Source organism: Sinocyclocheilus grahami, unplaced genomic scaffold (genome assembly GCF_001515645.1).
Source record: "Sinocyclocheilus grahami isolate Dianchi unplaced genomic scaffold, SAMN03320097.WGS_v1.1 scaffold348.1, whole genome shotgun sequence".
In the NCBI taxonomy this organism is placed as follows: domain Eukaryota; kingdom Metazoa; phylum Chordata; class Actinopteri; order Cypriniformes; family Cyprinidae; genus Sinocyclocheilus; species Sinocyclocheilus grahami.
Genome location: NW_015505527.1, coordinates 1,271,432 through 1,294,745, shown reverse-complemented (window position 1 = coordinate 1,294,745; position 23,314 = coordinate 1,271,432). Strand labels below are relative to the sequence as shown.

The following is a 23,314-nucleotide window of genomic DNA, read 5'->3' as shown; positions in this document are numbered from 1 at the left end:
TATTTCCTGTGGGTTTTTTTAATTTAGTACTGGTAAGTGTTTGTTTGTGATTGAAAAAAGCATAATAAGTTACTACATTCCAAAGGATAAAATAATATCTTGGGTAACATTGGAATAAAACATAGCCTACCATCCACTGTTACTCAGAACTGAAGAAATCATGACCCAATCCAAGATGCGAAAGCAATGTCCAATTCACGAATTAAGCATTCTATTTTAATGAATCGATTGGATGGATTCACAAATCCCATTTAATGATTCATCAGTGAATTAACTGATCTGAATGCAGCAGTTAACGACTCACTGATTCAGTGATCCTATTGGAGCGACTCTCAATTGAACAATTTGCTGTTTGGACTTGCCCATTTCAAAATGAACAAAGAAACAGAAGTAAAATGTTTATTTTTAGAGCTCAAATGTTTTTTTAGAGTGTGCTGCTGCACCACTGATTTATAATAGATCATATATATATATATAGGTCAGTTGTTCTGACATACTGGTAGAAAATGTATAGCCTGAATGCACTGTAAGTCGCTTTGGATAAAAGCGTCTGCTAAATGCATAAATTATTATTATTATCTGAGCATCACCGACATTCACCTTTATCGACTAACTAAATAGTAGTCCTTATAAACAAGTACTTGTACAATCTACAAAGTCTTGAATAAACTTTTGAATGTACTTATTGTAAGCAGACATTTCAACTGCATGGTGTATACAGGATTTGTGTACTTGATCCTCCACTGCTTCAAATCTACCATCATTATTCCAAAAGCTGCACTACAGAACTTGGGTCTCTTTATCGCCATCTGTGGTTGAAACTTAAAAGTACAGAGGATTTTTTTCCAGTCAGTTATGCTGCAGTATACCTCAAAAATACAAATCATTCTGCAAAAAGGATGCAACAAAAAATAAATAAACTGGACCCTTCTTTTAAGTTCATTAGGTCTGTACAGATAAAATTATCTGTACCACCATGATCAACCTCTAAAGAACTCTAAATTACAGTATAGTGTTGTGAGCAATATCAACCCCCTGGGAGCCCCTCTCAGCCCACATAGGACAGTTTCTTTCAGAAAGCAGCAGCAGTCTATCGCTTGCCATTAAACCCAAAGCTCTGGAGAGACATGCATAACAAGGAGGAAACCCCATTAAGTGCTGCATGACATCTGCAGTTAGAAAGACCGTCTCTGACAGGCCCAATCTGCTATCCACTGACAGTACAGTATGTGACAGTTTTGGTGTACTACTGAATGACTGTATAATCAAGGGATTTTCAAATGGAAATGTGTGGAAATGTTCAAAGAAAAGTGGTATAAAAATGCAAATGTTAAATTGAATTTTTTAATGTAATTAAATTAAATTAAATTAAATTACAATAATTAAATTTTTATTAGATATGGGGTCCTTGCAGGGGAATTGTCACATTTAGGAGTTCACTTTTCTAGAACACGTATCAAACTCGACTCCTGAGTTTAGCTCCAACCAACTCCAACACGCCTGCCTGGAAGTTTCTGGCAATCAAGACTTGATTTGCTGGATCAGGTGTGTTTAATTAGGGTTGGAGCTAAATTCTGCAGGACAGTGGCCCTCCATGAGCTGAGTTCGACACATTTGTTCTACAAAATTAAATTAGGTGTCTGTGTTACCTTTAAGAGCTGGTGTCTTCAGTGATAGGTAATGGTAGAGGACAGGCACCAAGCTAATAAGAAGTATATTTCCCTTGGAATTAGACATCACCACCATCACCCTTTTCTCCTATCGATCTCTAAAAGCTTTCTTGTAGTTTTTCTCTCACTTTTTCTCTACACTGGTATTGCTGGGTAATAATGTTCAAATTATCTGAATTTGAGTTCATGCCACTATGGTCAGTCTATTAACACTGCACCAGCCCTTTTGCCAGCCGAAAGTAATTGGTGGAAACCAAACGCTTTGCTAACTTCATACAGCTTAGGTGGGCCAAGAACCTTTCAGTTAAATGGCTTCACTTGGTAAACAGAAAGAAAGATTGAGTTTTAAGGAAGAAAGTTTTGCAGAAATGTTTTGATTCTCATCCATAATGGAGCTGGCGTAACACAAAAGTGCAAATCAGTATGTATGACCTTCCTGGTGACTTCATTTAGTCCAAGCTGTTTGCAGTCTGTTGAGAGAGCGTGTCGGATCATCAGACTCCAAGATAACTGTCCCCAAGCAAAACGTCTGTATTGCTCCCGCAATAAAACAACCTGAACCTGGCTCTTCTACCCTCGGGCCCTGTCCTTTTCCATATGCTACACTGCTGTAACACCTCTTGCATTAAGAGTGGACACTCAAGATGAGCATTTGCTTTTCGCAGAGAACTGTGGCAGGTCGTCACTGAATACAGGTCATCACTTTTGCCCCCTGCTCACACTCACACAGCTGGCAAACAGCCATGCTCTGGTGTACATTTTAAGCCTAGCCTCTTTAGCTACATATGTGTAAAAAAACAAATGCCATTATTGATGCATCACTACATTTTAATTGCACAGTTACAGGGACAATGAAACATTTAGCTGAACTTGAAGCTGAGCTTCTTTAGCATTAGCTTTAGTTGAAGTTTATATTGCAATTCTATTTAACACATTTTCATTTTTTCACTCTCTCTGCAGTTTATTGTAGCCAGCAAAACTCATTAAATAATAATTAAGTTGTCAAGAATGTAAGTTGTCAAGTTAAAATTTCTTTCTCCTTCTTTTCCTTCCCTTTCATCCAGGCAAATGTATCTCTTTTTGGTGAGATTTTAATTTAGGTCAATTTGCTTAGAAGTTTTTATAATCAAATCAGAAGTGTGACAGATTGGTTTGTTGCAGAGTTTGAAACAGTTTGTTGTTTGCATTTTTTTTTAACAAATTGATCTTCAGAAGTGAGACAATGAAGCGTGTCCAATAAATTCACCAAACTAAACACATTGCCTGTCTGTGTCCTTCTTTCTGGCACTCAAAGATGAAAGAGGGACAAACAACTCAATGAGTTCTTGAAGCTGCACTGTAAGAGGCATATTTATATAGTTCTATCAATTGAGAAGTGTCACATAAGGTTATTTTAGAAAGAAATTTCTACAAATTTAAAAGATTAGCCAAGGGAATAAAAGCATACATTTAGAGTGTTTGCTAGAATTTCACAGCAGTTCTCAAGGGAATAAAAAATACCCTTCTATGAAAAATGATTTAAAATCAGAGGAAGTGCACATTACGTTCTTAACTCATTTTTGACTGTCCTGTTCAATAGGCAATTAAGAAAAAGAAAATAAAGAAATAAACCTAATTCTAATACCAAATAACACCCAATGATAAAGCCACACAATAACATCTAGTGTTAGCATCAGTTTCTAACACCTATTGATAATACCCAGTGATAACATTCAAAGGACCTGTTCCATCTAACCGAGAGTTGTTAAGTATTAACCCCATCTCACATTCATGGGTTTACACACCATGGGTTTCTAAGAGGAGTATTATACAAATTATATTGAAAGCCCTGCTCTGGCAAACAAATAAAAAAGCTTAGAAAACAAATGAAAACTGTGAACAGAAAGTCACGCTCACACCTCACTGTCATTTTTGTATAGTAGAGAAATATTGTGCTGCAGCAGGATTCAAGACAACATAATCAGCCTTTAATGATTGTGTATGTAGTCTTTTTGCATGTTTATCCTTAAACAATTCACACATACATTCAAAGCAATGCAGACAGAGAAAGATACAACAAGCGAAGAGGAAAAGAGGGAGGACAAATGGGAATACTTACTGCACTCTTTCGACTCCTGGACCCTTGTTTTCATGAAGGCATCAAACAGATGGGGCCAACCACTGTTATCCACTGCAACACACACACATATTCTAATATTGTCACTTATGTATTTTGAATATTCATATTTCTCTGTGCATGTGTGCAGAGCTGGGTAGTAACTGATTACATGTTATCTGGATTATGTAATCAGGTTTCAAAAATTAAGTACTTGTAATTAGAATAAATTAAATTTTAAATTAAATTATAAATCAGACTGGTTACTTTTTTATTGATTATGAACACATACCACACAATAGAAATAAATGATTCATAATTTATTGATTCTCCCTAATTCCTCTTTTTCATTTTTTTGAATGTTCCTTTCTAAAATAGCCTACCGCTTATATACACTCAGTGTATTCACATTCAGTCATACACATTTGAAAATACTCAAATTCACGTTTTTTTCTTATTTACATGTAATGTAGGCATTACCAAACTTTACGATTTTAAAATAAATATTTTAATAATTAAGTTTGGTTAATTATTGGTTATATTATATAATATATGGTTCTCTGTTGGTTAATGGTCACATGACATGCAGATAAACAAATTAGACATTTTATTTTTTAAGTGTTTTATTTTGATTGATGTTATTCTAAAATGACTTGATTTAATGATTTAATTCATTATTAGCTTTTCATTAAACTCATGAAGCCCCTGCAGTTCATTTACAAACCCCAGTTTGGGAAACCTTGAAGTAACGTAATGTTTAACGCACTTCATGTTATTAATTACAACAAATGGAATGTATTTTCTTACTCTCTTTATTTTTATATCAATATTGTATGAGATTATCCTATTTAAATCAAAAAGTAGTCTGATTACATTACCTAAAATGTATAATGTAATGGATTACGTTACACACACAGCTCTGCATGTGTGTGTGTGTGTGTGTTTATGACAATATAATGTGGAAATGTCTGCACACTTGCATTAGTGTGCATGCATTTGTATACAATCTATTGTCCGTATGTCTTGCTTGGTTAATTATTGGTTATATTATATAATATATGGTTCTCTGTTGGTTAATGGTCACATGACATGCAGATAAACAAATTAGACATTTTATTTTTTAAGTGTTTTATTTTGATTGATGTTATTCTAAAATGACTTGATTTAATGATTTAATTCATTATTAGCTTTTCATTAAACTCATGAAGCCCCTGCAGTTCATTTACAAACCCCAGTTTGGGAAACCTTGAAGTAACGTAATGTTTAACGCACTTCATGTTATTAATTACAACAAATGGAATGTATTTTCTTACTCTCTTTATTTTTATATCAATATTGTATGAGATTATCCTATTTAAATCAAAAAGTAGTCTGATTACATTACCTAAAGTGTATAATGTAATGGATTACGTTACACACACATCTCTGCATGTGTGTGTGTGTGTGTGTGTGTTTATGACAATATAATGTGGAAATGTCTGCACACTTGCATTAGTGTGCATGCATTTGTATAACAATCTATTGTCCGTATGTCTTGTCCACAGTCTTACCGCAGTTCTCTTCGTCTGCTCCATTAGGGCAGTCCTGCTGTCCATTGCAGTGCTGTGGTTGAGGCAAACACACTGACAGATTCCCACACGGAAACTGACCCAATGGACACATATCAGAACCTGAAGAATCTACATACACACAAACACATCCATTAACAGAAATAAAGTAATGCCAACATCTGCTCAGACATGGCTTTCGGTTTTGACTGTTAAATGAAGTACACTTTAGTCCTGTCAGGAAAAAACCCAGAATAACTCATAACATAAATAAATACAACTGCCATGATAATTTGTGAAAATGTTTTCCAAAATGAATAAAATCCAGCCGAGAGCTGCATTTCAAACAGTCCTGACTTAATCAATCAACCAGCAAAACTGATTCATTTATCAAATTACACTGAATGAGTCCCTGTCCCTGTCCCTGTCCTTGTTTTTTAGTTTTTTTCAAGTTTAAATCTTGCCTGTTTTGCAGCAATGTACATGTTGTTTGTTCAGTGTTCACCTTCCAGCTGTCTTTTTTGTGGATGTGGTATATGAGAGATACATAAATACATACACGGCTTCAAATGGCAAATAAACACGTATAAAAGATCAAATCCCTGGCAAAACATATCTTGTTGTTACAGTGTATTTGATGCTTAGAAATGATGTCCAACTGAAATGTGTGTGAATGTTGTTGTCGTCCCATTCATTGCACTTCTGGAGGTCAGAGTTCACGATGCAGATAGGTCACGTGACTGATGGAAGACTTAGGTTGGTTAGTGGTAACCCTGCCACCACTCGCGTGACCTCTCAGCCTCATGACAGCATCACATTGTATGTTTCAAACCGATGACATTGCAGCACACTGCAGCTGTGATGTAACACCTCGGAACTGTAAGGTTCTGAACAAGCGTGACATCTTACCTTATAATCAGTTTTTAATATGTAAATCTTTACATTCAAACCTGAGATATGCAACCCCTACCAATGAACAGGCTTCAAACCAGTTGTATCTGCTACTTCCAATAAAAGATCATATTAAAGTAACACAACAAAAAGTCTACCAGCCAGGATTACAGTATATTGAAAATAAAAGAAAAAGCTATTGAGCTGGAATCATGCGAGGAAAATAAATTTAGTATTTCGATAAAGCTCTTAAAGTAAAAGCTCTCAAAGCTCTCAAAGCTCTGCAGGGTACCCAGACAGTTTTTAGTTTTTTTTTTTGCATTTGGACTGAGGAGAAGTTTCCATTGATGGAAATGGGAGATTAAACAGCGATGGGGGTTTCAGGTTTATCTATAATATTTCAATTGAATAACTGTGAGACATCTGGAGGATAATATCTGCCAATACATGACTGAAGAACATGATCGTGTCAGTTATACACGATTTAAAGGTAAAACATGTACCTTTAAGGCTAGTTATAAAGCTATGAATATAATATTTTATAATCTAAGAAAAACTTATAAAGCAGTGGTTCTCAGCCTTTGACAGCCCCATAGGTGAGAACCACTAATCTATGCCACTTTCTTCATATTTATTTATGTAGTATGTATTTCATTAATATTAACTGTATGAACACTACTTTCCAAAGTGGAAAAAACATTTAGATGGTGTGTAGCGTGTGTTATTGATCTCTTAATTTATTAAGTCACTTCTTTGTAACTCATTTCTGATGCTGGGTCACCGTAAAAATTCACACAGTCAGGGATAAAATATTTATGGGTAAGATTCCTTTAGCCTACAGTGAGTATGATATACCATAGAGTCTTAGTGGGTCCTTCTCATCACAGCCCAGAGCAAGACAACGTTGTCTCCCCCTGACAATAGTCTTGATGACATCATAGAAATCGGTGGCATTTCGTTTGCTTTCATTCTTTGACTCTTTGACAGAAAACTTTAGTCACTGTCCATCCCGCATTCCTCATTCTGCTTTTCATCTACGCTATATTCTAGTCAATGGACTCTCTCTCTTTCTGTCTGCAGGATGAATATAAAGCAGTGGTTGGTCTATGTGAAGCTCCGGGGAGCTGCTACCATGTAGCACAGACACCTCTACATATCCCCATCAAATCTAAGGGTCAGCCGAAATCCTCAGTCTCTCTCCATCATTCACACACACATAAACACTTGAATAATCCTCTTGAATACCTTGCCAATATACTCACAGGCAGCTCTGCCATCATTATCAGACAGTAAGTCAGTCACGTATACGATAAGTCCGTCTGCCCTGAACTGCGCACTACCCCATTAACTCACCTCTCCAGCACCGTAACCTTCATGCTCTGGTGTTTCCTTCTTGAAATCTCTCAGACACAGGCAGGCACAAATTAAAACACATCTGCTTGCACATGCACAGATGATCTGCATTATCATCTTTTCACCATAACTAAAGAAGATGTGTGAGACGAGAAAAATAAATCCAACTTGATGTGTGACTCTGAAACTGAAAGGTGTGTTTGCCACGCTCTCTCTCACACACACACACACTCATGCAGTCCAGAAGCTAACTCTCTCTAGTTTATCACCTTAAGGGAGATACATTTAATTTTTTTGACCCACAGTCATAAAAAATGTGGAAAAAAACAGTTTGTCATGGGGACAGTATCCTTAAAGAGACAACTTTGTATATATATCTACCTCTAAAATAATCATATTATGACCTTAGAGTAGTGATCATGTACCTTTAAGGTATTAGTATGAACCATTGAAGGGTAAATAAATAAAGTAAAAAGATGTCCCTTTGAGGATACCGCCCCAGTGTAAAGCTATGTTGTACTCATGTTGTACTTACATACAGTTTTAGCAAATTTTTCTGAGAGTGCCCATATAGCCACTATTGGGCCCAAGGTGACTCTAAAAGACTATTGTATAAGTTAAATAAAAATAGACTGATACATTTAAGCTGATCGATTGGACGCAAAATTCATTTTAATTGGCCTACCTATCGTTAAACACAAATAAAATAAAATTATTTTTCAGAGCTGGGACGATTGTTTTATAAATAGCACACATGCATTTTGGGTTCATTAAAAAAAAATTTGGGAATCCTAAATCCGTTCTTCTTGGGAATACTTCTATTGATGTCATCTTTTTTCTGGCACTGTCCTTTTTTAAAGTCGTTACTGAAATTCTTAATCACATTGACTGAGTGGTAGTTTTTCCTTTTGCTGCTATTTAGCAGCTTTATATTTCCATTCATCTCTTTTTTCAATTGGTATAATTCATCAATTTTCTTTCTTGCTTTCTTTTTTTAAATTGCTCAATTCAGTGTATTTCTGGGTTGAGGCTGAGTTCAACCTGAAAACTACTTCATCAGTTTCTTTTGCCATTTAATTGTATGCATGAGATTATTTTCAAACGACCACATTCTGCTCATGGACACACACTTTATGCTCCTCTACCCTATATGACTCATTCCTCTTTGCCCTAGTACAGGCATCTATTAAGAATTCATCCTACCTTCAAGGCTAATTAACTCTTTTATGAAGTAATTTAAAGTCAGATGCTACAATTAAAAAAACGTTCTTCAAAATACAAACATAAACTCTATGTGCTCTTCTGGAGACAGGTATAAGAAATGACCTTGTCAAACAAGATTTCTAAATACCAAAGAACATAAGCTGCTGTTCTCTAAGGAGAGACTCCCCAACTGATTAATGGTTTTAGAAGGTCACGTTAAACTCCAAAGAAAAAGTGAAACATAACTATGTATACACATAGGGCTAAACTGATAATAAAATTCTGGCAAATATAAACACTGATCGTTGTTTTCATGTCATGACTAATAACCAATAAATGAGCAGAATAACATTTTTAGACTATTTTGTTTAAATAAAAAAATAAAAAAAACATTTTAAGTGTTAGTAAAGTGAATTTAGGCTTCACAGCATAATGTATGTGTTATTACATTATTATTACTTTTGAAGATTTTACTTTAAGTGATTATTTGATGACAGCAGAGGTAAACGAAATTTCAAAATAGGGGAAATGAGAATGCACAATGAAATATTCAATACTGATTGATGCCAATAGATTCAATAAATAAACTCATATGGTACTGTAGATATGCATACCAATCTTCTCACATAAATTAGAGTAATTTTAATAAGCAGAACAAAACACTGCGTGCCAACAGAAGGATTTCAACAAACATGCATGAGGTGAGAGTGTCATAGAAGGATGCATACGTCCTCCAGTCCTTGAGAGAATATTGAATTCTTACTTGTGTCTGTCCATGACTTAAAACATTATAGATTATGGATTATGAGAGATGCCACAGGTAATATATCACAGAATATAAAATCTCCTGACAAGTGAATAAATATGGTGTTGCTTTCCAGCACCTTGGGGAATTTTGCACAGAGTGTGTTCTTGCATGTGTGTGTCTGTGTCCATCAATCTTCTGAATTCTCTTTAATAATTCAACAGTCCCTCTCTCATTCTCTCTCTCTCTCTCTCTCTCTCACACACACACACACACACACATTTCCACCTGTCTTAGGAGATAGTCTTATGTCCACCATCTGATCTAAAACAGGTTGAGTTTCTCATAATGAAAAAAGACCAAACAATTACAGCATATCTATAAAAGCTACATGGAAAACTCACAGGACGCACATACTGTACCAGATCATCAAACACTGCTTTACAAACACTAAAACTAAAATTAAAATGCATATGTGCAAGTCCTTTCTGCAGACTATCCCTTCACAAAAGTGCCAGATAAAAGGAGAACCAGCATTCCATCGGTATTTCACAAGAACTTACCAGCATAATACTGACAGGCATTAATATAAAACCTCTAATTATATTAATTAAAAGGTCTGATCCTGAAAGGCAGATCCAACTGACTGAAGCTCATTTACATTGTAAAAAGCATTTATATTCATTCAATCACATTTATAAAACCATTCTCGACTCATACTGATAAAGCTTCTTTGAAAAGTGCAACCCATTAACTAAAAGAGCGGCTTATTCAACAGATGATTCATTCTCTCATTCATCTGCACAGGTAATCATTTACACATTCTTCAAGCAGTATTAAGTCCACCACAAACACTATATTTATGGAATGAAAGGGAGGAAATAGCAAGCAGAGGAAAGCAATGCTTGAGAGTATCTCCTGAGACCACAGATAGCCATGCGGTTACCTGTGTTCAGAATGAGAAAGCCATGTGAGATACAGTTAGAGATGAAGAGATGGGGTAAAAAAACAGAAGTGGGTCTTACCTGAAAGAAAAGCAAGGGAAAAGGAGAGAGAGGAAAGGAGGAGAGGAGGAAGCATGATGCGTGGTGCTCTGAGAGACAAGTGAGTGTGTATCTCCTAGGCTGCTTGTTGCTGATCTGAGCAATGGAGACACACACACAAACACAGACAGAGAGAGAGAGAGAAACTCACATCTACATCACACAGATAGCACTTGGACATGGAAACATACTCTCTGCCAAACCAGCATGATTCCTAACACACACTCACACACGTGTGCTTGCGTAGGGAAAACCATGCTCTGTTTATTATTTAAGGCGTCCTGTTGCTACTTTGCTGTTAAGACTTTGTAAGGTAGGGAGTCTTTTTAATGTTGACAACAGAACTGTGCATGTGTATATTTGTCTATGTAAGAGGCAGAAACACTAAGGTTGTCTTTTATATATTATAAATTGCAAAAACTACAGTACTATATGGTGAAGATCTCTCTAAATTATAAGGAATCACTGACTGGAAATCCAGTAAAAATTACTGCAAAATTACAAAAACAAATACAAATAATAAAAAATAAAGTAAAATAACATAAATTAGGAGCGTTGAGTAAAACAATAAAGCGTCAAATAATAAATAAGTAATATAATGTTAATTACGCAATTAAGCGAGATAAAGTAAAAATTAGGAATACAATTAGATGGGTAATGATGAGTGTTTGTTGAGTGATTCTCTCAAGATGAGGGTTAGACATTGTTACCAAATTAAAAAGTCACTTGTTACAAGGATAAAGTAAACATAACTTCCGAGTAGCTGGACTAATGGGTAACCTACAATATAGCCATGTAATACAGAGATGTGTCCTCACAGAGGCCATATTATTAATATAGCAGTGGTGTCCAAACTCGGTCCTGGAGGGCCAGTGTCCTGCAGAGTTTAGCTCCAACTTGCGGTTGTGACGAAGGGATACAGCAAAAGCCTGAAGCTAACAATAAATAGAATTTTATACCTATTAGATTGTGTTTTATTAACGTCTACACCTACCGCAACCCTAAACCTACCCCTTACAATAATGCAAAAATGGTAATTATTGTTGTACACTGTGAGAAAAATTATGCTATATTGATGTGCGCATGCCCAGTAGTTTTTGCTGTATGCCATCTAGCATTAACCCCAACTTGCCTCAACACACCTGCCTGGAAGTTTCTCATATGCCTAGAAAGACCTTGATTAGTTCGTTTAGGTGTGTTGATTGGAGCTAAACTCTGCAGGACACTGGCCCTCTAGGACCATGTTCATACATGGCCCTAGATTATGGAATGCTCTGCCTACGGCTATTAAGGAATGCCTCACCCTTAAGTTGTTTCAAGAAATTATTAAATTTCTTGCTTTGAGTGTGAAAAATACTCTTTATTATATAAATATAAATATATAGCTATTATTATTAGTAGTAGTCGTAGTAGCAGTAGTAGTAGCATAACAAATGATAAATAATTCACAGTATCAGCTAAACTTTTTCAAATAAGTAACGCAAGTTACTTTTTTTTCCAATTTATTGATTGACAGTTCTCCTGTCCCCATGTTGAGAGAAATCAGATGTTACTGTAGTTCTAAAATAAATATGAATATGCATTGATTCATCTCACTCACAAAAAAAGAAAAACACAGATTCAGTATTCCTCAAAATGAATAAAAAATGCAACTCAGAATATGACGCAAACCTGCAATAATTAAACGCTAAACAACACAAATATCCTTTATGTATTTAATCCCATTCTATTAACCAATGTCTTTGCTTCTGACCTTCGATGATCCAGTTCAACCATAATAATAAGCAAAAATTACTCTAGACAAACATGTATGTGTCTTTTTTTATTGCTGAAGTGTGTTGAAACTTCTGCATTCTACTGTACGGACGTAAATTTACATTTCCTTCAGCCTGAGGCTTATTCATTTCACGTTTGGTGTGAAAAGGCTTTTATATTTGCCAAAAATATAACTTTTTTATTTTAAAAACAAACAAGCAAGATCTGTCCAGATTTAAAAAGTAACGTAACGCATTACTTTCCATGAAAAGTAACGTAGTTCCTTTTTATGGAGTAACGCAATATTGTAATGCATTACTTTTAAAAGTAACTTTCCCCAACACTGATCATGACTCATATCCAGTTTACAGACTGTCACAGAAGATTTTCCGCATACGATTCTAGTACTTTTTAACGTCCACAGCGCCATCTAGAGGAAACCAGGTCAAAGATGCGCGGATCTCCCCAACGTCACAGAACCGTGCGACGTCATCACCGCGCGACAACAGGGAGTAAACAAGCCTGAAAACACGTTCTGAATTTAAAAAGAAAGTAAACGAAGATTAAATATGCCCAAAGTGGTGTCTCGGAGTGTGGTGTGCTCGGACACTCGTGACAGGGAGGAGTATGATGACGGGGAGAAACCCCTGCACGTGTATTACTGCCTGTGTGGCCAGATGGTCCTTGTTCTGGGTGAGTAGCCCAAGTTTCAACAGTCATGATCGCAGCCGTCCAGTAAATCATTGTTTACATTCAGCGAATAGTCACCAGCTATCAGACTAACTGAAGTTTAAGAAATCGTGTTTCCAGTGCTTAATATGGTGTCGTCCCATGTTCACTTTTAGCTATAAGACAAAATTGAACGCTTGCGGTGTGGACAGCGTCACCGATTATAACGGGAGCTTTCTAGATTCATGCTGTCATGACAAGATAGAAACGTGTGTGTGTGTCTGTGTGTGTGTGTGTGTGTGTGTGTGTGTGTTCTTGTTTATGCTACATTGTGGGGACCAGTAAATTATGTTTATCTGAAAGTGTAACAATGCAAACAGGTTTTCTGTAAAGGGTAGTGTAAGGGTGGCTGGTTTCCCTACAAAATGTTACCTGAGAGTGAGAAAGAAAGAAAGAGGGAGATAGCAAGAAGAGGGCCCCAGTGAAGAAAGAGAGCTCGCCAGCAAAGAAAAGAGGTCGAGCAACAGTTGCAATCTTCTTTTATCCCTTCCTTAACCATGTGACTAAAAACCAAATGTGAGACATTCAAACTGACAAATCAGCAGATTACAGCTTCACCCACTGTGCAAAAGGTGTGACAGTTAGCAGACCCCATATGTGTATACACGTTGGCCTACAGGCCTTGATCACTATCAGCACTTCTGTGCCTTCAGGAATGCCAAATGGCTCTTTTGTTACTGAAGATAGGTTTGGGACAGGAAACCAGAAGTCTTTGATAATTTTCAACCCTACAGTAGGGTTAGGGTTAGGGGATAGAAAATAGCGTTTTGTCATTATAAAAGTAATAGGAGTTTATGGAAAGTCCCCACAATTCATAGAAACAAACGTGTGTGTGTTTAGGTTTTTTTTAGGCCCGGAGTGCAGATTTGGTGGTGTTTCAGTTATAAACGAATCAGGGCTTTTGAACGAATCATCTCAAAAGTACTGCAAGTATGGAGAAACTTGTTCATGCTTTTATCACCAGAAGGGTGGACTATTGCAATGGACTCCTCACCAGACTTCCCAAAAAAGACCATTAGACATACAAAGAAAAACAAGTAGATAGAATAGAAAAAAATAGAAAGCTTGTTTGTTTTTGTTTTTTGTTTTTTTTAAATAAAAAAATTAAAAAGAAGATAAATATAGATAAAGTAGAATATTAAATAAATTAAAATAGAATAGAAAGTGTAAGAGTTAAAGGGTCAAATAAAGGTAACAAGTCAGTTAGAAATACAAAGGGTGAGTCTGCTTTTAGCTATTATGCCACTCACAGTTGGAACCAGCTTCCAGGAGAGATCAGATGCGCTGAAACAGTAGCCATATTTAAATGCAGACTCTAAACGCATCTGTTTAACTGTACATTTACTAAATGAGCACTGTGCTACGTCCAAGTGATTGCACTATTTCTTTTATGTAACCTCTTTTTTTATTCTTAATTTTAAAAATTCATTATTAGAAATAAGATCGCGTGGGTGTTTGAATCGAGATTGCGACCTTTTAACGATTAATCGTGCAGCTGTATTATAAATCAGTTATCATATTGCTTCTTTCAAATCGAAATGACTGTTTTTTTTATTTATTTATTTATTTTTGGTTCAGTAAATGTTTCAATCATGACTCATTCATAAAGACAGTCACTTGTCGCCACCTACTGGCGTAACAGTGTGACACTTGAAAGGGTCACTGAAAGAATCTCTTTTTTTACTGATTCAGATGATTCAAATAAATGGTTTGAATCAAATCCTTAACACTGTTCAGATTTGTCCTCTAACCTCACTGTGTTCTCCTCACACGTATGTGCCTGCACCTGAAGTCAGTTGAATGTGTGAACAGGAAAATGCTTTTAGAGCAGGCGGACTGATATTTCACACAACAGGGCTTTGTCCCACTCAGCCTCACTTATGCTGTGAATATTGTTGGATAGGTGTTGTTATTTTTTTTAATCGCCTGGCACTTCAAAATGTGTTGTCCTCTCTTTTGGCCTGTGGACGTGATATGAGATGCTCAGGTTTTATGGGCATCCCAAAGCACAGGAGCATCTGTGTCATCTGAGTCCTGTTCCAGAATCTGTCTAAATGTCAAACTCTTGCATTCAGCAGATATACACTTGGTTTAATATAAGTATTATTTTATGGTTTAGTCTAGGCTGGCAACCAAAATATTGTTTCTTAAAGGGTCAGTTCACCCAAAAATGAAAAGTCTGTCATTAATTACTCACCCTCATGTCGTTCCAAACCTGTAAGACCTTTGTTTATCTTCGGAACACAAATTAAGATATTTTTGATGAAATCCGAGAGCTTTCTGACCCTCCATAGACAGCAACACAACTGAAATGTTCCCAGGCTCAGAAACGTAACTTGCTACGTTTCTGGACCTGGGAACATTTCAGTTGTGTTACCCCAACAAGGGGTAATTACCACCGTGTGTGTGTGTGTATGTATGTATGTATGCATGTATTTATTTACCTATGTATTACATATGGCATATATAATAATGCGCCACAGAATGTGATTAATTACTGTAATTAATACATTTATTAATAATATTTTTATAATATATTAATAAAATTGCATTGATATATAAATTAGTTATGTGTTATATTAATCTCACTGCATGGTATCCTGAGGTAAAAAAATCCCTTTGAGATGTACAGATACGTCATGAATTGATGACTTGTTTTTCTTGTGATCACTGCCTTTTCCAGTTGTAGACTTCTTCACCTCAGCAAGAGTGTGATAATGAGAAATATTTAGTTTAATTTAATTTAATTTAGTTGAAATATAATGAGAAGTGAATTTCAACTAAATGTAGTTGAAATATAATGAGAAGTGAATTTCAACTAAATGTAACTTAGATTTCATTCAATACAGCTTTGTGTACAATCAGTACAGACTAATATTGCAGACATCTGAATGTTCTGGATGATATCTATGAGGAAAGGTCAGTGAGATCATACTGGTCAATAAGTCAATCACCTTTCTGCTTTACAAGAGTAGGTTTTGTCTGTTGGCTCTGCAGTGTGTGTGCTTTGTGTGAGAAGTAAAGAGAGAGATAATTAAGCCCACGTGTTCTTTTTTAGACTGTCAGATAGAGAAATTACCCATGAGACCACGGGACAAAGCCAGAGTGATTGATGCAGCAAAACACGCCCACAAGTTCTGCAACGTGGAGGAAGATGAGACGGTGTACTTGAAAAGGTGTGTGTTTGTCTGTACGTTTGTGTTGAAGTTGTTCATTGAGATATTGATTAAGATTCACTAACCGCTGTTTGTCTCCCTGCAGGTCAGAGGGCATCGAAAGACAGTTTCGCAAAAAATGTGGGAAGTAAGTAAGCCCGCATACTCATTTCACAATGCACAGAAGATACAGCAGGCATACAGAATGCGTGATATTAAACTGTCTACAGCATGAAGTGTGTTACATACAAACACAATTATACATCACTTGGTTATAGCATACAGTTTATTCAGTAATAACTTATTACAAGCCACGGCTCTCTGGAATACTTGAATTTGATTAGTCAGTCGCACCATTCTGTGGCCAATATTTCATATTGGCTAATGGCCAAACTTTACCATACACTACCATTCAAAAGTTTGGTTCATTCATTTTTTTTGTTTTTATTCAGCAAGGATGCATAAAATTGATCAAAAACCATTGATGATAATAATAAATGTTTGCACCAAATCAGCATATTAGAATGATTTCTGAAGTCACACTAAAGAAAAGTCAATTTTGCCATCACAGGAAAAATAAATAGCCTAAATTTTAAAGTATGTTAAAATAGAAGACATTTATTTTAAATTGTAGTAATATAATTACTTCAAATTGTAATTTTTCACAATATTTCTGTTTTTGGTAAATGCAGCCTTGGTGAGCATAGGAGGCTTCTTTTAAAATATTCAAAAATCTCGCAACCACAAACTTTTGAACAGAAGTGTAATAAAATGATTGAATCAATATTCCGTGTCCATTTATTTTATTTTTTTTGGTTAATAGGTTTGTAATATACTGTATAATGTAGTCATAAATAATCCCCTTCAGGATGATGCATAATTTATGACTCAGTCATGAAAACTGTGGTCTTTTCCAGTCATATTATCTCCTGTCCTTAAATAAGCATGCACAACAGTCAGTCCACAAGTTTCTTGTGTCATGCTGTGCCCAAGAGGCTGACGTCAAGGCTTAGAGAGAATGATTGCAGCAGTGGCATTTTGCTTGTGAAATGTGCTAATTATGTGTGATCTCAGAATTTTTAGCAAGTTTGATTACTGTCTGAGTCAGCTAATCTGACTTTTCTCAAAAATCAACACTGAAAGTGTCTCTTTCTTAATGTGTTTTTTGAACTTTTTTTGTGTTCTGTGTAGGTGTGGTCTGTTCTTGTTCTATCAGCATCAGATGAAAAGCACTCCAGTGACGTTCATCGTGGATGGAGCGCTGGTGAAGTTCGGTCAGGGATTTGGCAACACAAGCGTATACAGCCAGAAACAAGAGACGCCGAAGAAAGTCAGGGTAAGACACCACGTTTTTATTTGAAAAGATGTGAGAGAATTGCAGAATATGAGGTGAACAAGTTTGTGTAATATGCATTTTGTATGCATTGTAGGTTATGATGACAAAACGCACCAAAGACATGGGCAAGTTCAGCTCTGTTACTGTTTCAACGATCGATGAAGAAGAGGAAGAGATTGAAGCGGTGAGTTTAAGTTCATCAGATGCCTATCTGGCCTGACTCATCCCTTACATCATCTCTCTTTGTTGAAGAGCTGTGATTGATTGTGATTGGGTTATCCTACAGCGGGAGGTGGCGGATTCCTATGCCCAGAATGCCAAAGTGATTGAGAAACAGCTGGAGAGGAAAGGAATGAGTAAGAGACGACTTCAGGAACTGGTAAGAGCACACACAGGAAGATGAAAGAAAAGGCAATGTGCATTCATGCATCAGGCAGATTGAAACTTTAATATAGTCTGCACTGCTAATGAATTTAGAGTTTGAGATGACAGAGACCCCTCAAACACACACGCTCTTAATCTTATTTACCTTGGCAGCTCTTTAAAGTGGGTTGGTTAAGCAGCTGAAGGCTTGTATTTGATTATCTTAAAACGTGTGGAGATAAGCACACACAAGTTCTTGAGTCGCACTGTAAACACCCTTTAGGCCAGTCTGAAGCCAGGTCATGAACACAGATTGAGGCCCTTTTTCACCTGCTATTAAAAACTGTGTACTGTAAAACAGCAAGAAAACTTGTTTAAATTGTGTTGTCTTTTTTTAGCTGCACTCAGTAACAAACATACAGCTTGACTAGTGTGATTTGATTCATGAACAACAAACTCAAAAGTTATCGATGTGATTCAGTCTGACAGATTGTTAATGAACTTCATATGATAATCACAACATGGCTTTTGTTTATTTTGTTTAAAATTAAGTTTCTTATGTGAAAAATTATTACAATTCAAAAGCAGTCTCCAGCTTAAATTTTTTTGTTGAAACTAATTAATTATGGTGAAAAATAATACGTTAAAATTAACGCATTTAATGCACTTGCCCCGCCCCAGACCTATGTGGTCATCTGACATTTCATACAGTTGATTGATGACAAATATGAGGCAGGGCAACAACTCACTGCATGATGGAGCCTAGAGAACGTAGTCAGAATGTCCCTAAAATTCAAGATATTGGACAAAAATGCCTCTGTTATATATAGTTAAAGGGGTGGTTCACAGTTTTTTTTCTAGGCTTGATTGTGTTTATGGGGTGCAGTCTAACATGTGTTAATGCTTCATTTTTTAAAAAACGCATTATTTTTCACATAATTTACCTTTATTCCACACCGCTCTGTCCCTTCTCTGAGAAACACACTGATCATTTCCTGCTTTTATGAAGCCCCGCCCTCAGAAATAGGCGATGGGCACTGATTGGTTTGCTACCCCAGTGTGTTGTGATTGGCTAAACCGCCTCTAGTGAGTATATAAACGTCCCGCCCCTCACCTCGCCTTTAATATAAAGTTTTATCCTGATTAAAGCTTTAATACAGTACGGCAACTGCAAACGTGTCTATGTTTAACGCTTCTCATAGCTATGTGAAAATAAGTGTATAATTGGAACAGTTCATTGTTGGAGCTGAGCTGAATGAGAGAGAGAGAGAGAGAGAGCAGAGCATGTGCAGAGCAGGGGGACGTGAGGAACAGTATTGAGTAGGGCTGTGTATTGGCAAGAATCTGGCGATACGATACGTATCGCGATACAGGGGTTGCGATACGATATGTTGGCGATATAAGCAAGGCAATATATTGGGATATTTCTTATTTTAGGAATAGGATATATTTTTAGGAAAGCTGTCATAAAAAAAACACACCTCCATATGCAAACCTTAGAAATAAATTTTTTTTTTAAATTATTTAACCAGAACACAGTGGGATCTGCATTTGCAATAATCAGTCCCTGTAACATTCAACGTAATTGAACCACTTTTTTTGCAGTACGAGTCAAGGGGGAAAATATTTTTATATTTTTTATACCCTGCTTTAAAGGTTCACATTTTAAGTTTACAATTGTAACATACAATGTCATTACATTTTGATCTGAACAAAATAATTACATCTGCTTAATATCAATGAAAAATAAAGTGCTTGCAGGATTTCTAAACAAAACAAAACAATTTTAAAACAATAAAATAAATGACATTCTCAGAACCTTTCCACTTGGATTTCACAGGTTTTTCAGTTTGTATTTATGTTCCGCATGGAAATGCCAAGACCGCGACGCGAGCACCACCCCAACTGCACAAAATGCCCCCACCACGAGAGAAAGCTGTAGTCGCACGGCAACCCTACCGCCCGCCGCGCCCCGCTCGAATCTCTTCACACGGGACGTGGCAAGCGGTGGAACGTTAAAAGACCAAATTAAGCCACACTTCTGCTTTGTACACCGAAATGGGAACTGGAACAATTCTTTCATCCTCCATTACTAGCAGTGAACTATATTAACGCTAACATTAGTGGCGTGCCCTAATGCTATTATTTTCTGTCACTGTTTAAGTTCAGAGCTATGGTTCAGAGATGAAGACTGCCATCTAGTGGTCGGGTTGAGAATCGATACAGTATCGCCAAACAAAATATCGCGATACTCAAATGTATCAATATTTTCTTGCACCCCTAGTATTGAGAACCGCTGCTTTAGAACATTGATTTTGAAACTTGTGAATCCATTCGAATCTTTAGAAGACAGAGTCACGATTCATATATGAATAGATTTTTACGTGCACCTCTAGTTTTCTCTTCCTCTTCTCTAAAGCAGCGCAGCATGGCCTCGCCCCCTTTGCTGCCTTTTCCCGAGGGCGGGTTTTATCTGGGTTTGTTACGTCACGAACCCGGGAAGTAGTCCCTACTAGCCGTTTTTGTAGGCATTAAACTGCCAGAATTTTAAAAGACGATATCTCCGTTTGCATTGAACTTTCAGCTTCGTAACTTAGCAGATATTGTTTATGCTCAAACAGCAACATTACACACTAACTAACGTTAAAAAAGTGAAATCGCAATCAACCACCCCTTTAAGCAATATCACACGAGCAATAGGCTAAGTGCAATATCACACGAGTGCAAATGTGATACTGATCTTATACAACAGTTCAGTAAGTAAGTAAGAAGTTAATATTGTGTTATTTTAGACACAATGTTGTCTGTTTTGCTCAATTTTGCCAACGAAAATATGAAGACAAAGCAGAACACACAGCGGCATTTCATTTCTTAATGCACGTTTTGAAAGAATTGGGTGAACCATTAGACTCTTTGGATATGAAGCGGTGCTGCACAGACCGGTCGGTGTATGACATCAAAGTACCGCGAGAGCGATTCAAAAGCATGCAGAGTCTTCTGCTCTCTAATCGCTTTCGCAGTACTTTGATGTCACACACCGATCGGTCTGATGGTGATGATCCGCTTCAAGATGATCAAGCCTAATGATTGAATGGACCATTCATAAAGAACCATTTACTTCACTCCTGAATGAATCAGCCATTTGACCCAATCAAATGAATGAGTGAATGACTCCATGACTTAATCATTAAGACATTTACCACCACCTACTGGCAGTTTTAGTTTCTTATTTAGGGTATCATTTCATTAAAGAAATCATTTCATATTTCCATAGTAATAATAATAATAACAATTATTAAAGGGTTCACCCACCCAAAAATGAAAATTGTCACCATTTACTCACCCTCATGGTCCAAAAGAGTATATGTAATGTTGTATGTTGAATCAAACAAAATATTTCTTGCTGAAGCTATTTTTTGTAATGTCTGTTTGATGCTTTACACAACAATGACTTTAAATTATCTTTTGGGAGTTAGATTAAACATTTTAATCGCTTACCAGCCCATATGTATACACACACACACATATATACATATGTATGTACTGTATATATGGACTGCAGGGGATGGGCAGAGAACTTCCCTGTTCCCATTTTGTTTGAAACACTGCTGTGCAGACACACAAAACCCATAACTGAAGTCCATTTGAGCTATAGAACTTCACTCTGGGAATTTCTGGACATGATATTAAAACTGCAGCTAAGAGGAACAGAGTGCGTTTTGCAGATCTAGGCAAGAATAAGACTGCGGGAGATGCTGAGTTTCTGTCTGCAGTTAGTTTGAGCTATTGCACACACTCACACAGACTCTGTTAATGTGATTTGTACATGAATGAAATTCTTTTGAGAGAAAGTAAATGACAGTTGCTTATAATAACGTGTGAATAATATGTGAATGGTAAAGCTACCATATACCATTTTTGAAACCCACAGAGAAAAGTTCATTTAGAGGATGTGGTATCAGTGACTGACTTAAATGATAATGTGGTATTGATTTGAACAGGTTTAGACTGATTTCATTTGTAATCTGAACGCTGCTTCTCTCCACACAGGCGGAGCTTGAGGCGAAGAAAGCCAAGATGAAGGGAACTCTCATTGACAACCAGTTCAAATGAAGATTGTGTGTAAATGAGAGAGACCGAGCAAATGAATGAGTTGTCTGCTTGTAGCTACTGGAGAGTGTGTGTATTTGTGCAGTTGTGTGTATGAAGGGAGGAAAATAAACATGTTTAAATGGTAAAAATAATTTTCTTGCTATTTTTCATTCAATAAAAACAAATGAATTTTATTACGTCAGCTGTCATATTTTTTTTAAATCTTGTATTAGATACAGACATTTACCGAGTTTGTGGGAATTTAGCTTCTCGGACATTTAATTTCAAGGCTACTGTGTTTGTGTAATGTTTGCAATAGTGTTTTTGTGTAACTGTCCTTCAACCCAGCATGTGTCATGGTCACATTCACACATGTTCAGTTCAGTTGTTCTGTTCAGTTTTGTGAGCAAGATCAATCAAGCAAATCACTGGAAGTGCCATGTGAACAGAACCTCTTAGAGAACCTCTGAAGAGTGATGATGTGCACCTGCAGGAAGAAAGATGTGTGTATCTGTATGGCTGGGCCAGTGTTTCTCAGTCCTGTGCGGTCCGTGATTAATGATCAGATTCTGGATCAGTGAATAGTACATGAGCATTACTTCACACCTGCACAGACCCCAGTGAGACATTGTACCTGCACAGGTGCAGTTAATCGCCCCCTCATACTAGACAGGCATCATACCAGACCGTCTGTAATGAACAGATCGAGGGCTCAGCTGCTGCTGACATATGACTAGATTAAGATTATTTTTTGTTTGATATACAGTGGGTATGGAAAGTATTCAGACCCCCTTAAATTTTTCACTCTTTGTTATATTGCAGCCATTTGCTAAAATCATTTAAGTTAATTTTTTTCCTCATTAATGTACACACAGCACCCCATATTGACAGAAAAACACAGAATTGTTGACATTTTTGCAGATGTATTAAAAAAGAAAAACTGAAATATCACATGGTCCTAAGTATGTCAACAATTCTGTGTTTTTCTGTCAATATGGGGTGCTGTGTGTACATTGAGGAAAAAAAATTAACTTAAATGATTTTAGCAAATGGCTGCAATATAACAAAGAGTGAAAAATTTAAGGGGGTCTGAATACTTTCCGTACCCACTGTATATAAAAAGAAATGACGCTACATAGAATAAGCGGTTTGGAGAATGGAAGGCTGGATTATCATCTGTGTCAAGTTTCACGCTACATATGACATCTTTGTCTTTTCATAATATAATCAGTGTAGCAGCAATACAAGAACATTAGTGGTAATTATTTTAAATGTGTTGTAAATAGGACAAAGAACAGATGCAAATTAAGGTTTGTTTATAATTGTCTTCATTAGAT

General features: G+C 36.5%; 1 protein-coding gene across 1 annotated transcript; it reads left to right on the top strand.

Moving 5' to 3' along the window:
* The first annotated feature begins 12,772 nt into the window (after nucleotides 1-12,772).
* Nucleotides 12,773-22,121, top strand: steep1 (STING1 ER exit protein 1). Its single transcript, XM_016229127.1, has 7 exons — nucleotides 12,773-12,995; nucleotides 16,090-16,207; nucleotides 16,293-16,334; nucleotides 17,378-17,522; nucleotides 17,617-17,706; nucleotides 17,809-17,901; nucleotides 21,936-22,121. Exons 1-7 carry the CDS (start codon nucleotides 12,872-12,874, stop codon nucleotides 21,996-21,998), a joined length of 675 nt encoding a protein of 224 aa, XP_016084613.1. The 5' UTR covers nucleotides 12,773-12,871; the 3' UTR covers nucleotides 21,999-22,121.
* Nucleotides 22,122-23,314: the final 1,193 nt, after the last annotated feature.